General features: G+C 35.0%; 1 protein-coding gene across 1 annotated transcript; it reads right to left on the bottom strand.

Moving 5' to 3' along the window:
• LOC112573723 (zinc phosphodiesterase ELAC protein 2-like) lies at positions 1-12,650 on the bottom strand. The gene is made up of 22 exons (XM_025254308.1): positions 12,601-12,650; positions 12,086-12,264; positions 11,609-11,819; positions 11,261-11,311; positions 10,912-10,982; positions 10,383-10,447; positions 9,869-9,923; positions 9,223-9,357; positions 8,939-9,000; positions 8,527-8,585; positions 7,326-7,386; positions 6,532-6,583; positions 6,166-6,331; positions 5,688-5,954; positions 5,216-5,452; positions 4,803-4,941; positions 3,806-3,954; positions 3,488-3,584; positions 3,103-3,223; positions 2,791-2,869; positions 2,064-2,208; positions 1-824 (listed from the first exon to the last, which is right to left on the bottom strand). The coding sequence occupies exons 1-22, from the start codon at positions 12,633-12,635 to the stop codon at positions 672-674; spliced, it is 2,589 nt and encodes an 862-aa protein (XP_025110093.1). The 5' UTR covers positions 12,636-12,650; the 3' UTR covers positions 1-671.
• Positions 12,651-13,839: the final 1,189 nt, after the last annotated feature.

The raw sequence follows: 13,839 nt of genomic DNA, 5'->3' as shown, positions 1-13,839 counted from the left end.
AGATGGGGCGTAGGTTGTTGAAAACATGCCAGGGCATGTTGATGCAACTTTTGATGTCATCATATGCTCCACCTTCCTTGCTGACTATGCTCCCAGATACGTGACGCGGTTTGTTTCCAGAATGTTCTCTCCTTGAAGTTGGATTGGGAGTTCCTGCATGTTGTTGAATGATTCTTATCACTTCAGTCTTCTTTCTGTTGACCTTTAAGCCAGTCTTTTCTGCTTCCTCTGCTAGCTTAACCGATCACAAACCTAACACAACTGTGCTTTTTCATTTTTCAACAAGCTCTTACAACAGTTGAAAATCATGATATAGTACATTACAATCACATGAGATTTATGTAACACACCTTGAGATAATTATAAAATGTCATGCTGCAATTGTTTTCTTTTCTTAAAAGAAAACTATGCAATTCTCCAAAACAGACATAAACCAGAGGAATCTAAATCATTTTACTACTAGTTTGTCTATACAAAAAAGGGCAACACATTTTCTTTGCTAATATAGCAATAAGAGTATTATGGTTTCAAAACCACATTCACTGTAGTTCCATTTTTCAGTCTGTCAGAAGATAGCTTGCATGAAGACTGGATGAAAATTCCTTCTCATAAACCAGCTTAATATAAAATGTGTTTAGTTTCATCTTACATCTCCACAACTTAAATTCCAATCAAGATCTTATTTGGGCAGATAACTTTTCCTGAAGTTCTTTCCTTCTATTCCGTTTAATGGAAATGGCTTCCAGATCAGCATGTTCCTCTGCAAACAGGGCTTTCAGTGCAGGGATGAACAGAGGTAGGAGAGGAAGCTCACACATGCTCACCTGAAAACAATAGGCATGTGAAAGATAACCAGCAAGAAGCAAACAAAAATATTTTTGAAAAAGTATATTATCTTAATCAGCCCAGGATTTGGTAAACTCACAATAAAATAAAAATGCCAATATCACAAAACTAAATAAAATAGTCTTCAGCAGGTATATCATGAAAACCTTCTTAATAATATCAATTGAACTTGTAAAGCAAATTTCCTCATTTGATGCACATGAAAGACTACAAACAGACAGTTAACCATGCACGATACATAAATGTCAGAAAATTTATGACACCATGAAAAAACAAGACCAACTATATGGATAAAGAATTGAGATGTGGGCAAAACTGCACTTTTGATTATGCAATATTTTTTTTCAAGAGATGGGTTTTAAGTCTGGATTTGAAGGTTTGAATGTAGACACAGTTCAAAGAAAAAGGGATGAGAATTCCATAATGGGGCCTAAGCAGAAAAAGGAGTGTCTGCCGCTTTTCTATCAAAATGTGTGGCAAGTGAGGTGGGGAAAACAAGCAGACTAAGGAGAGACCGACTCAGGTAAAACATCTGTATCTCAAACAGGCGATCTTGTAATCTATGTAAGCTTGGACTGGGAGCCAGTGGAGCACATAGAGAAGGGGAGTAGCATGGTCTGTTTTGTTATTTTTTAATCTTTGGAAGACAATATGAGCAGTATTAATTCTGAGCCCACTGAAGAGTGTCCAGTAGGTGGTTAGGAAAATGGATACGTAGAATGTTGCAGTAATCCACACAGAACACAAAAGCAGATATGAGCTTTTGGTGACAGAAACTGACAGGAAGGGTCAGATATGACTGATTCCATGAAGCTCAGGGAAGATGAGCTTACAAACTGCATGGAAGAGATAATGAAGCGCCATATGTAGCAGCAAGATTCTAGACAGTCCGGAGGAGAGAGGTTTTAGCCCCAAAAAACGGATCTCAGTTTTGTTGTCACTTTCAATTTGCCGAAAATTCCATTCTATGTTTTTACGGTGTCCACTGTGCATTATATAAAATCTCATACAGCACAAGCCTGCTGTGATCACATAATATGTTCAATAGAATAGAAAACTTTCATAATTACAAGCATTTGATTTGATAGTTGTATTGAAAGTATGACGACATTTTTGAGCTTATAATCTAAATGGCGATGTTCATCTATTCTGCCCTAACAAGTCTTAAGTATTGAAAACTACAATGAAAATTTGACAGAGAAAACTGTGATGCTCACACTCATATTATCAAAAGCAATGCCAACATTTGTAGACTGCAAATCATTGAAGACAGGGATCTTTGCATAACGTTGACTGAAGTGATTTAGCAGAATGAACTTAGCCCCCATTCGCTGCCCAATGTCGATTGCCTGGGAAGTGGTACTGAAATAAAAGACAACAAAATAAAGAAAAACCAATCCTGACAAAATATTCTATGCCTTAACTCCAAAATATCCTATGCCCCAACTCCAAAGCTTCAACCAATGATCATAATTAACAAGTCAAACTGACCTTATTCAAAATCTGTCCACACATATAATGCGCAAATGAAGACCATCACCAATTTACACTAACAACTCATCTGTCGATCTTTACCTGAAATAAAAACTTTAAAAAAAAACCTGGTAGAAAGAATATTATATCTAAAATTTTCGGCCATGATATAGCCCTAGTTGCTGGCACGGCATTAAACACAAACAAACAAATCTAAAATTGTTGGTTATGATTCTTTTGTATGCTTTGTTTAGCATACTGCTTTCCAGCAAAAGTAATTGCTATAAGAATGGAAGCAACACTGAAACAAGATTAGCACGTTCTTTAGCAGACTTACTTCTGCTGTCCTCATCATGAATGCATCATGAACTGTAATGAAGAAAACCAAATTTATCAGACCTGCCATTTGGCAAGGCTTGAAAAGTCTATCAGAAGGTAAAATTCTTTGAAAAACCATGAGCTTTTACACACCTGTGCCTTTTCTGGTGAGCCTCTTCTTCTAAATTATCTTCATGTGTGGCTTCATGCACCAAAATATCACAGTCTTTTCCTGCACCAAATACATTATTCACAGGTGTCAAACCTCTGTATCTGTTACAATAAACTGTGCTAAACTGAATTCAGATATCTCCTTACACATTCAGCAAAAAAATATGTGTACCACTAGCTACATTCTTTATAACTGATGTACAGAATATATTTCCAAAATTAATCATATACATCCTTATGCTTATTTCTGAGACAAATAAAAATAAGGATAAATAATAGAAGTTCCGCTGTTACCTGCATTTACAAGCCGTTCACAAGGAATTGTGTCCCCTGAGAAAACAAGTTTCCATCCATCTTTGTGCACCATTGAGAGACCAAAAGCATTAGGACAATGTTCAACTTCAACTGGCACAAACTGAAACAAGTTTTAAGCATATTCATTAGCCAGTAGAAAGCCAATTTAAATGTTCCATGTCTAGCTCAGCTCAAATTGAACCAAGCTGTCAACTATCCTTAACTTCACTGGTAAAAGGTATTTCTGCAAACAATCACATTTACTTTCTAGCACTGTTGTCAGCTATTAAAAGAGGGGAAAATACTCAGCTTCTTTCCTCTCAAATGGTAAACGTTTTTAAAATTATACACGTGACATTACGGTAACAAAAGATAGTTCATCTACCTCTGACAATGACAGTTCCTTCAAGATATCTGCATACATGTTTGCATTCACTGGCAGTTCAAGCATGTGTGACAGCACATATTGCAGGGGAATATGCCTGAAGACAAAGTGTGATAACAGCTGAAATATCTAAAAAGATAAAAAGCAGACAGGAAGCTTATAAGCTCTTAACACTGCCTTCTAGTTCCACAAAAAAGATTCTTGACTGCAATCATCTGACAAATTATTAGCAGCAATCTATGGCTTTCAGCATTCTGAAGGTTTCTAAAGAAGATACTTTCTTTATTTTTGTAATCAACAGCTCCTCTGTTAGCTGACCTGAATAATGATTTTATAGGTTCTACATGCTCATCGTAAAACCGAAGCCAACGAGCAAGTTGAATTGGGGCCAACAGCAGGGTGGGAGTCATTTCCTGCTTTGAAGCATCCAAGGCTGCCTGTCTATCTCGAAGAAGGCTGAAAAGACCCTGAAATGTAAATATGAAGTAGCTGCAAAATCTTGCTCCTGCACACAAATAACTAGCGATGTAAAAGGTGGTGCCATTCAGGCTGTGTCTCTGTGAACATATAATGGCCAGAAGATTCATCAGAGGATCTTCATTTTTATCATGCTCTAGTAGCAAAGTGTAAAATGCTTGCTCCTGCACACAAATAACTAGAGTATCAAACCTTACATGTTTGAACCTGAGGACTGTGAAACTTCAAAACCCCAAACACAATATGCTCAGGCAGAAGATGACAAAGATCGACTTTCCAATGCCAGATGGTTAATATTTGAATCAGTCATTAAAGATATTTAAAATACAGACTCTGGGCTTTCTGGCAGGGTATAAATTATTATACAATGGGGTTTTGACTAGTACTGAATAGTGCTGAAACAATGTTCGAATTTCGTCTTTTCCTGCAGAAATCAGGACATACACAGTGGGGTACCTCAATTAAAATGTATTTTAAGACGATTTCTAACTTTTATTACAACATAACAGTGTATTTTCCTGTTAGTTTAATAACCAAGGAATCCATTTTTAAAGAAAAGTTTAAGTACACAAAACTGACCATAATCACTACAAAAATACTCTGTGAGAGTAAAGACTCATTTCGTTGTGGCTGGTCACATTTAATTTCATGATACTTGCGTTTCTTCATTTTGATCCTTTCTCTCCTTTAATAAGTGATGTAAAATGAGTCTCTTGAGCATGGCATGTGTCACCAATTAGGAAGGTCTAAGCATTTTATATCTGCCACTTCTTGAGGAAAGTGTAACCATTTGTAACAAATTTCCAAGGCCTTGAAAAATTATATTTATGTTTCTCACCATATGATGATCAGCATGTAGGTGAGAAACAAAGACTGCTTTCAGGGTCCTAAGCACATGTCCTGCTTCATTCCCATAATGGCGGTAAAGCTGGCCTGAAGTACCTTCACCACAGTCAAGAATCACCGTAGCGTCATCACTAAAGGAAATACAGGAAAAAAACTAAACTGCAGCCAAGCAAAAAAAGTCCTGGAAAGCCATGAAAATTTTGCAACCATATCAGTCAAACAAATGAAACGTCACTGAAGCTAGACAAATATTAGCCCAGTCTCTAAGTTTCCTTTGGCTGCCCCTAGTATTTTATAAAGCAAATGGCATTTAATTTTAAGAAAAGAACTTACATATTATATATTAATGTGACAATAGTATGTCATTAGTACTAGCATGTCAACCAGAAATTTTTCCACATTTACCTCAGGTGCACTACAAGGCCACTGACATTTCGTCCCTTGCTTGGAACAGAGGAACCTGTACCAAGAAACACAAAGCGTGGGTACATTCCTGCCCTGTGACTATTACTCTTTGCTTGTTGAATGCTACTATGCATTGCTTTTAACTCTTGTTGAAGATCATCAAGCACCTCTTTCACATCTGTCTGTGCTAAAGCCTCTGCTATGTACGCTTCCGGGTCCAGCCGAATACACTGATCCCTACAGAAATAAGTACAGAAAAAGTAAATGTTTGCATTTTTATCAATGACACTACTACAGCAAAGTTAACACAATAAAAATCTTTTAAAAGATAATGAAAACTTAAGAAATGAAATTAAACAAAATTCTTTGTGTGTTCTAAATGTTTTTGTTGCCTCTTGATTTCAGGCAGAAAACAATAACAGCAGCAAAGCAATACAAATCCCCATCAATTTCAATCTATCTGGCAACCCACCAAACAAACTCTTTCTTGGGTCTGTACTGATAACGAAGGTTAGTGCAGCCCATCACAACTGATGTAGTCTCACACCCAGCTCCTGTCTCTGCAGGCATATCATTGCTTTGTACTTGTTCAGATTGGGAGCTATGTGGATGATGTGCCAGAGTAGGAAAAATGGTAGAGTGCACAAGATTTAACTGAGTCTGGTAACGATACACCCCTTCCAGCATTATTTCTGATGTTAGCTCATTCAGAACAAGATGATGCACATTTGGACCAAATCTGCCAATATTAAAAAAATATGCATATAATACAAGATTTCAGACACTATAAATAACTATTTCCATAGAAGACATAAGTAAATACAAATTTAATGTTTCATATATATGTTCGACCACACTAAAAATCTTGTCATTTAAAACTACAGATTATGAATAAAATTTCAGCCTGATAAAATATACTGAGAAATGTGATTATATAAGAAAACTTTTACTTCTTCATCCATGATTGGTACTCCTCTCTCTTGTACACTTGTAGTGGGGTCATATGGACAATAAGTGCTGGTTTATTTAAATCAGTATCACTGCAATTCTGGTGAGTTTCTAGCTGAGGGCTGGCTAGCATGGAATCAAGGTAGTCTTCACTGGGACACTCGACAACTGTGAAAAAATATTTATTCACACACACATTAGTACACATACACATGTTAGAAGATCAAGATCTTTTAGACTCTATATCTAACATACAAGCATTTCCCCTGAAATAATTATACTTTTAACTTTATGTTTTGGTGCTAGGGGATAGGCTTGTATTTCTCATGTCAAACTAAGTCATTCAATCAAAGAATATATTCACTCACTGAGAATTGGAGAAGGTGTCTCAGGATCACTCAGAACCTGGTCTGGATGGACCTTTGAAAGGAAAAAAATGAGTATCATCTTAATAGAACTTCAGGCCAAGAGTACAAAATCACATGTGCATATCAAAGTGGTTTAATGTTTTTGTATCCTTTAGAAAGAGATATTACTCGCTTCATATTTTGAGAATCAAAACCCAGTTAGTAAACTGTGCACAAACATATTAACTACACCTTAGACATGTAGTAGGTATGTGTGAAAGTCATTTTTTTAACACAAATGTTATAGACATGAAACTTGAAGAAAATTAATAATTATGGTGGCCAAAGATTTCCAAATCCAGCTATCTCCATTACACCAATCAAAGAGCAGCTCTGAGAGAAAGTTTAGAAATTTCGTATTACAACTATCCTTTCTGAATAAAATTGGTGATGGACAGCAATTCAAAGGTAAAGTGCTTAAGTGCAGAGGCTTATGCCTATTAAAGGCAAAATATTACCATGAGTAATGTTCATTTATTTCATTGCGTGGCTATTTCAATCTACAGCTTGCAGTAAGACCAGACTATCAAGAGGTGGCAGTCTGTATCACCCAATGTGTAAGTAAAGACTATCAGAGGATGACTGTATCATCCAATGTGTAAAGACTTTTTTAAACTTCCACTGAACCTCATTTCTTTTGGATTCACAAAAAGTACACTTCAGAATAGAATGATGGTAGACCAATTGATTTTTGCTTATTTCTGATATTTGTGAATAAAGTAAAGGAAGAGGGTGGAAAATAAAACTTCACTCACAACACTGCCATTTTGTAGCGTCACGCTCTCTCCATTCTTCAGCTTGGCAAATAAGGGTCCCCTGTTTGTTTGTTATTGGGTTTTTTGGGAGGGGGGAAGACACATGAAGATAAAATAAAATTCCATATTTCAAAGACACACAAAAAGCATACAAAATAAGTTTAGACCTTGCCAACCTCATTATTAGTGAGCAACCAAGATATCTTTTCATCTCACTATCATATTTTCACTCTCTCAGTCCTATCATATATAAAGCAAACTACTTGGCTCTTTCAGCATATCCACACCTGTATTTCACAAGGAATTGACTAAAGGATAGAAGATTTTTGTCTGCTTTGGTTTAACATCGACATGTAAATCCAGTAACTCATTTTAATTCCTTTCAACCTCATTGAGTCACACAGCGCTGCTACTTTAATATGAAGTTTTATATAAATTTCAATTAAAAGTTTGTTGTATTTAAAAATCAGATGTGTCTCTACAGCTTAAACGTTAAAAAAAGCAGCTTTTATAAACATATAAAACATTTTATTTTAGGTGATATTTTTTTAATAGATCAGATTGAAATCACTAAATATATGACAAAAAGGGCTAAAAAAATCATAAAACTTTACACATTCGTTTCACACCATAAAAGTATACACTGGAAGTAAACACAGTTGATTGCATGCTTTGTTTAGCTAATAGAAGGAGAAAATGCATAACACATTAATGGATGGGACTGCAGTTTCTTCCCTTAATTTGTTATCATTCCCACATAACAAGTTGCATGCTAGTAATCAGACCATATGAAGTTTTGATAATGCTTCACAATGTATCAAATTCAATGGAATATACAAAAATAACTCAACATTAGAAAGAGACATAAAATTCAAGCATTACTTGCTTTGATACTTTCATTGGCTGTTTATGGCTATCTCTACCATTGAACTACACAAATTTTCTACTTTCAAAGATAACAAAATATGCAATAGGATGGTTGATGCAGCTTTTAAAGAAAACAATTGATAGCAAAATAGTCCCCGTAAAGTTACTATGGTTGCTGAATACTGAGAAGTGCAATTATATTTTAAGTGAAGGCATTGAAAACACATCCCTTTGGCTTACACATAAGGTGGGTAACAGAAGGATTTAAAGTCTTGAACATTTGAAAAGAAACTGCCCTCAAAATCAAAAGAATCTGGAAATAGAAGTTACTCACACTTCAACTCCTAGATCAACACATTTCTCCAAAATTATTTTTCTTTGTGTCGGGAAAGGCTGGGAGAGAAAAATAAGTTATTCACATTGTTTGCAATGGTAAAAAAAGTAAATCATTTATTTAATGAAAAAGACTAAAAACCACTCACTTCTTCACTCTCTGATTAAATAAACATAATACTGAACAAATTTTACACCTAATCTGACATCCTAAACTATGCTCTGCAATAACTGCCAAGCTTACAAAAAAGCATGATGAAATTTTCAAACTGCTTGGGAAAACATTGTAATCGTGCCAAGATAAAGTTTTCATTTGTTCTGATTTTTGCTTCACCTTTTACATATGCTCAATGCTCTTAAGCTTCAACATCATCTATCAGTCATCAAATAAGGGTAGAAAAGATAAAACTCACCTTACAAATGTATGCAACAGCAACAGCATTTTCTTCTGAAACAAGTTTCTGTTTTTTCTTAACTGAAAAGGAAAAGATATGTCATCTGGTTATGTCATCAGAATTATCAGTAAATTAATTTATTAAGTTCTCTAAACTTTCAATTTACAAGATTTAAGACAAATGATTTATGATCATGTTTGGAGGCACATTCCATCAACTTTGTCCTCAAAGAATGCCTATACAATAAACAGATTTAGAACTCTCTAACTCTGTGCATGCAAGCCGGTTATGACAAATACTACCTTGTGAATCTTCAACAGCTTTTTCATCTTGATTAAGACATCTTTTTTCAGGATTGAAGCCCTTCTTATAAAAAGGAACATAGTCAATCTGAAGTGAAGTATCTGTAAATGTTCCGTTATCTAGCTCTTTCTTCTCTGCAAAATATATTTAGCATTTATATTCAATACTTTGCTGTAAACTTTATCAGCAAATATTAATGCATTGTTTATTAAATAATACAATGGCAGAGAACAAAATCAAAACTGATAACAGTTTTTAGTATTTAAGTACAAAATATCATAACATATTATGATTGCAGTCAGGGCTTCTGCTTACGCAAAAAATTGCGTACGGTACGCATTAAAAGTTCGGAGAAACCCTTCAATTTTCGTCAATGGTGTCCTCTTCAAATTTGGGCGAAGAACAGGGACCCCTTAAAAATCTGAAGAAGGGGTCCCTGGGACCCCAAAGAATTTAGCCTTAGCAGAAGCCCTAGCAGTATTATGTGTATGTGTGCATGCTTATGTGTGTATACATATATAGGAAAAAACAAAATCTGTCATACCGCACACACACCGTCTCTAATAATAAAAGCAATCATGTAGTCGCAAATCAATTTTTAAAATCATTAAGCAAGATGTCTCTAGTAGAATGCTAAATAATTACCAAGAACTATATTTGGAGACTCTGCAAAGCCTTTAGCCATCATGATGACACTTTCCTGAAACATATTTTGTTCAGGTTTTAACATGATTGAATGTAAATGTCATGTCTTATACAGAGTTAAGCATTGTCCTGCTTTGACGATTTAAAAATAAAACTATCCAGGTTGTCCACTAAAAAAAAAATGTTATTAATTAATTATACCTGCACAGACCAGGACCAGAAAGACTATAATCACACATATCAACACCAAGCAGCCATAAGCACATAACAACAACAGACAGCCCTTATAATACACTTAAGTTTCTGAAGAAAAAGATGATATTGTGGAAGCTTCGTAATAGTCTGACTGTTCAGTGTTAAAATGCTCTCATTACTAGGCATTTAATGATGGCAGAAGATACCGTATAATAGGCAAGCATTGTAAGAGTGCTGAATAAAGAAATATGATCATAGAGCAATTCCATGATCAAAAACACACAAACACAAAATATTATTTCCACAGTTTAATACATACCACACCAGGGGGGCCATGGATAAGGAGTCGTGGGACTTTCATGACCTGTAGGGTCAGGCCCATACCTTCAAACAATAACACAAGAAGAGAACAAAAATATGAATGTAAAAAATGGAAAATGAGAAAGGAAAAAAATATGCCATTATCTTATTCATTAATATTAAGATAGCACTGTAAAATAGAAGCAAAAGATGGCAAAAATTTAGGACGTTATTTTAATAGGGACATTTTTTTAATTATGTAAAATTATTATATTCAATAATATGCAGATGTGTCATAAGAACTTAAGTAGACTTACTGCTTATATTGTTTTCTGGAAAGCTAGATTACAGAAATGATAATGATGATAATTATGATAATCTGAGGTTACTAATATAATAAGTGTTATTTTAGTATCACTATCGATATTCTCACAGAGAATACTGAACATATTACTGACTGGAAATCAAGAATTACTACAAAACAAATGTATAAAAGCCCACTAAATGCATCTTCAATTTCCAAGAGCAATCAATTAACATCTACTTACCTAGAAGACCTCCTATGTTATCCCAGCTCTTATGTGTAATGAAAATGTTCTCTAGTTTAGAAAGTCGCATCCTGCAGAAAATTATTATTCTTTTAAGACACAGCCAGAAATAATATGCATAGCTTTACATTTATCATTATAACCACATCAAAAATCAGTAGTCAATTCCTTTGTGTATTTGTAGAAGTGTAATGCATTTTATTGCAAATCAATCTTCTTCCTTTATAAAATATTCAGTTCTAACTGGTAAGCTACAAGAAAGATAATTGTGACACATCTGAACATTGGAGTATCTTGCTCAGCTGATTTAGGATTCAGAAATATAAGTAAACCTAATAGTAATACTTACCTAAATTCTGATGCAATTCTTTGAGTTCCTTCACCGCAATTGAAAAGGTACCTGTTTTTAACAACAAAAAAGTACTGTAGAAATTCCAAAGTTTTTGATCTTTATATCTCATAAAAAGAAGAGTTTATGTACCCCCCCCCAGTCCTCCTCCCCCCCCCAAAAAAAAAAAATCCAAAAAACAAAAAGACAAAATGTCAAACTTTTTTTTTTTCAAGAATCCGGAAGATCATAATAGACTAGAGTATCTTGGATGTAAACATCCACTACAATTTAGTGAACTATCTACTTGTTTCTGATAAATTAAATACATTGCAATACATTTAATATAATAGCTAATAATTTACATACTTGCTATGATTTGTTGTCAGCAGTAAGGACCGTGGGGCACCCCTTGCCCCACTGCCCACAACATGAACATCAATGACAGAGGGAACTGGAAGTTTGCCTCCAACTTTTTCACGGTACTTTATATGGCGAAGGTATGGCCGTTCCTGTTTTTTCATACTCAGCAAAAGACGATTGAGCCTCTTTACATCAGTCACAAGGTGCCGAGAGATCCCTTTAAATATAAAATTTCCTTATATATCTATTTTCTCAGTCGCTGCTGAATCATTATCTGCTACATCCTGAAAATCAAAGTTTCGTTCATCTTGGCAAGGGATTGCGGAGGGGAAAGTATTTCTGCTAGGTCTATAGCACTAAAGTGATAACCACGATATACTATTTCGACGCAATAATCAATGTGAGAAGTAAAACTAATTTAACTAAACTACACAAAGCCCTATTGTATTATTTTATCAATGTAGAGAAGTCGCATAAACTCACTCTGGTTAAGCTGTAGACTACGGAACACAGACATGCACGCGGCAATGTTGACTCTACAACGTGTGTCCAGTATCATGAAACGTTTATTGACTTTGCTGACATGAAGTAACCATGTGTAACTCAACCGGATGTTGTCATTTTCGTGTTTTCTTTCTCGGGCCAGGGGAGAGCATAAGCATCTGTTTATAAAAATATCTTTGTTTAGCCTCAAACGCAAGATCATAGATCGAAAAGAATGATTATTCTATTAATACTAAATACAGCTTTAAAGTAAGAAGAGAGCCGAAACACCCATGCTCTACGAATTCACGGACAGCTATGTAATACATGTTCACTTATAATTATAAATCACAAAAAATATCTTCCTAATGTATAGTTGTTTTGATGCGGACCTATTTCTTTCACCACGTTGACAATTATCGTTGATTATACAATCATATTATCTATGTAATCCATATAATCTGAGCGAACTATTTTGTTTGTATCTGAGAACTCTCATATGTTGACAGGCGCACAAGCCAAATACATCATGGTCGCCACACAGTCGCATATCATAATATCTGCATGTGTGCCACTCAGAAAGCAGAATTATAGAACCAGCTAGATTCTCCAAGCTCTGTTTTAATTTCTGAGGCTCTCTCTCTCTCCCCTTGCGGCTTTTGTCTTCATCATGGACGTTAGTTCGTGAGATTTTACAATCATGGAAAAAAGCAGACGAAACGGAAATCAATTGCTTGCACATGCGCAAAACAAGGTTGTTCTTTCGTTATCGTGTAAACGAAAACAAACATTGGCGAGTACGAAATTTGAAGGAGCTTAGCTGCCTACATCTGTTTTCAGTTGAGGACTCTAAGCACTGTCACTCTTTTGATCATCCAAGGTTTGTATTTTTTTAAGTAAATTAATTCTCAGTCTATGATAAATGTATTTTAAAAGCTGTAAATCGTAAGTGAGAATTTAAAAGGTTTCGTGGACTGCATATATGCAAGGTATAAGAGCCTATAATTGTTAGTCATCACCACTGTTGTTTATTCTTATGTCGTTTGTATGCTGTCCATGTCTCGTTCTTGTCTCAAGTGCTAAGAGCATGCTTCTTATGAGCGTGAGTGTGTGCTGTATAAATCTTGCATTTAAATTATTATATATTATTATAGTTTTTTTACCTTGGCAGTCTATCTTATTATCTCCTTAATGTATTTTGTACAAATTGTGTTTTATTCTCACTTACCTTTTAACCCATTTTTCAGCAACAATAGTAAACTGGCATTCTTTTATGGAGAAAGTATAGAAAAATTTGACATTAATTGTCATTTCAAAAGTTTAGTCTTTGGAGCAGCGCCTTGGCAGACTTGAACCATTATTAGTAAAACCAAAAGTTGTGTCTAGGAAGACAGTTGTACATGCAGCCCCATTTCTTCCAGATGGATTTACATTCCCTTTGGAAGATATGTCGTATAGTATGACCTGTGGGTTTTTGGGATCTTTTCCACATTTTATTTAGCATATTATTTATAAAAAGTTGACAATTTTGTGTAGTGCTAACCAATTGACTTTCAGATGTCACTTGTTCTGTTGTTATATATGCCACTTATCAAAATCAGTAGCAGATGTGTTTTGTTTTCCATGTTGGGGGCTGTGGATTTATTGACTACTGTGTCTGTTAAATACAACTTAACTGGAGTTAAAGGCAAACTTCCTTTCAATCAGCTCATATCTCTCAAGAGCACAATACAAGGTTATATTTATTGTTGGCA

The sequence above is a fragment of the Pomacea canaliculata genome, linkage group LG1, assembly GCF_003073045.1.
Source record: "Pomacea canaliculata isolate SZHN2017 linkage group LG1, ASM307304v1, whole genome shotgun sequence".
In the NCBI taxonomy this organism is placed as follows: domain Eukaryota; kingdom Metazoa; phylum Mollusca; class Gastropoda; order Architaenioglossa; family Ampullariidae; genus Pomacea; species Pomacea canaliculata.
Note: the sequence above shows the minus strand (reverse complement) of the source record. Positions and strands in the feature narration are given on the sequence as shown.

What these genes read in the sequence shown, in the direction of transcription:
- LOC112573723 (XM_025254308.1), bottom strand. Translation starts at nt 12,635, where the DNA reads ATGCGACTGTGTGGCGACCATGATGTATTTGGCTT. An exon ending in CTGACAACAAATCATAGCAA is followed by an intron (nt 11,312 to 11,608) that starts GTATGTAAATTA and finishes TGTTAAAAACAG; the next exon opens with GTACCTTTTCAATTGCGGTG. An exon ending in TGAACGGCTTGTAAATGCAG is followed by an intron (nt 2,870 to 3,102) that starts GTAACAGCGGAA and finishes TATTTGGTGCAG; the next exon opens with GAAAAGACTGTGATATTTTG.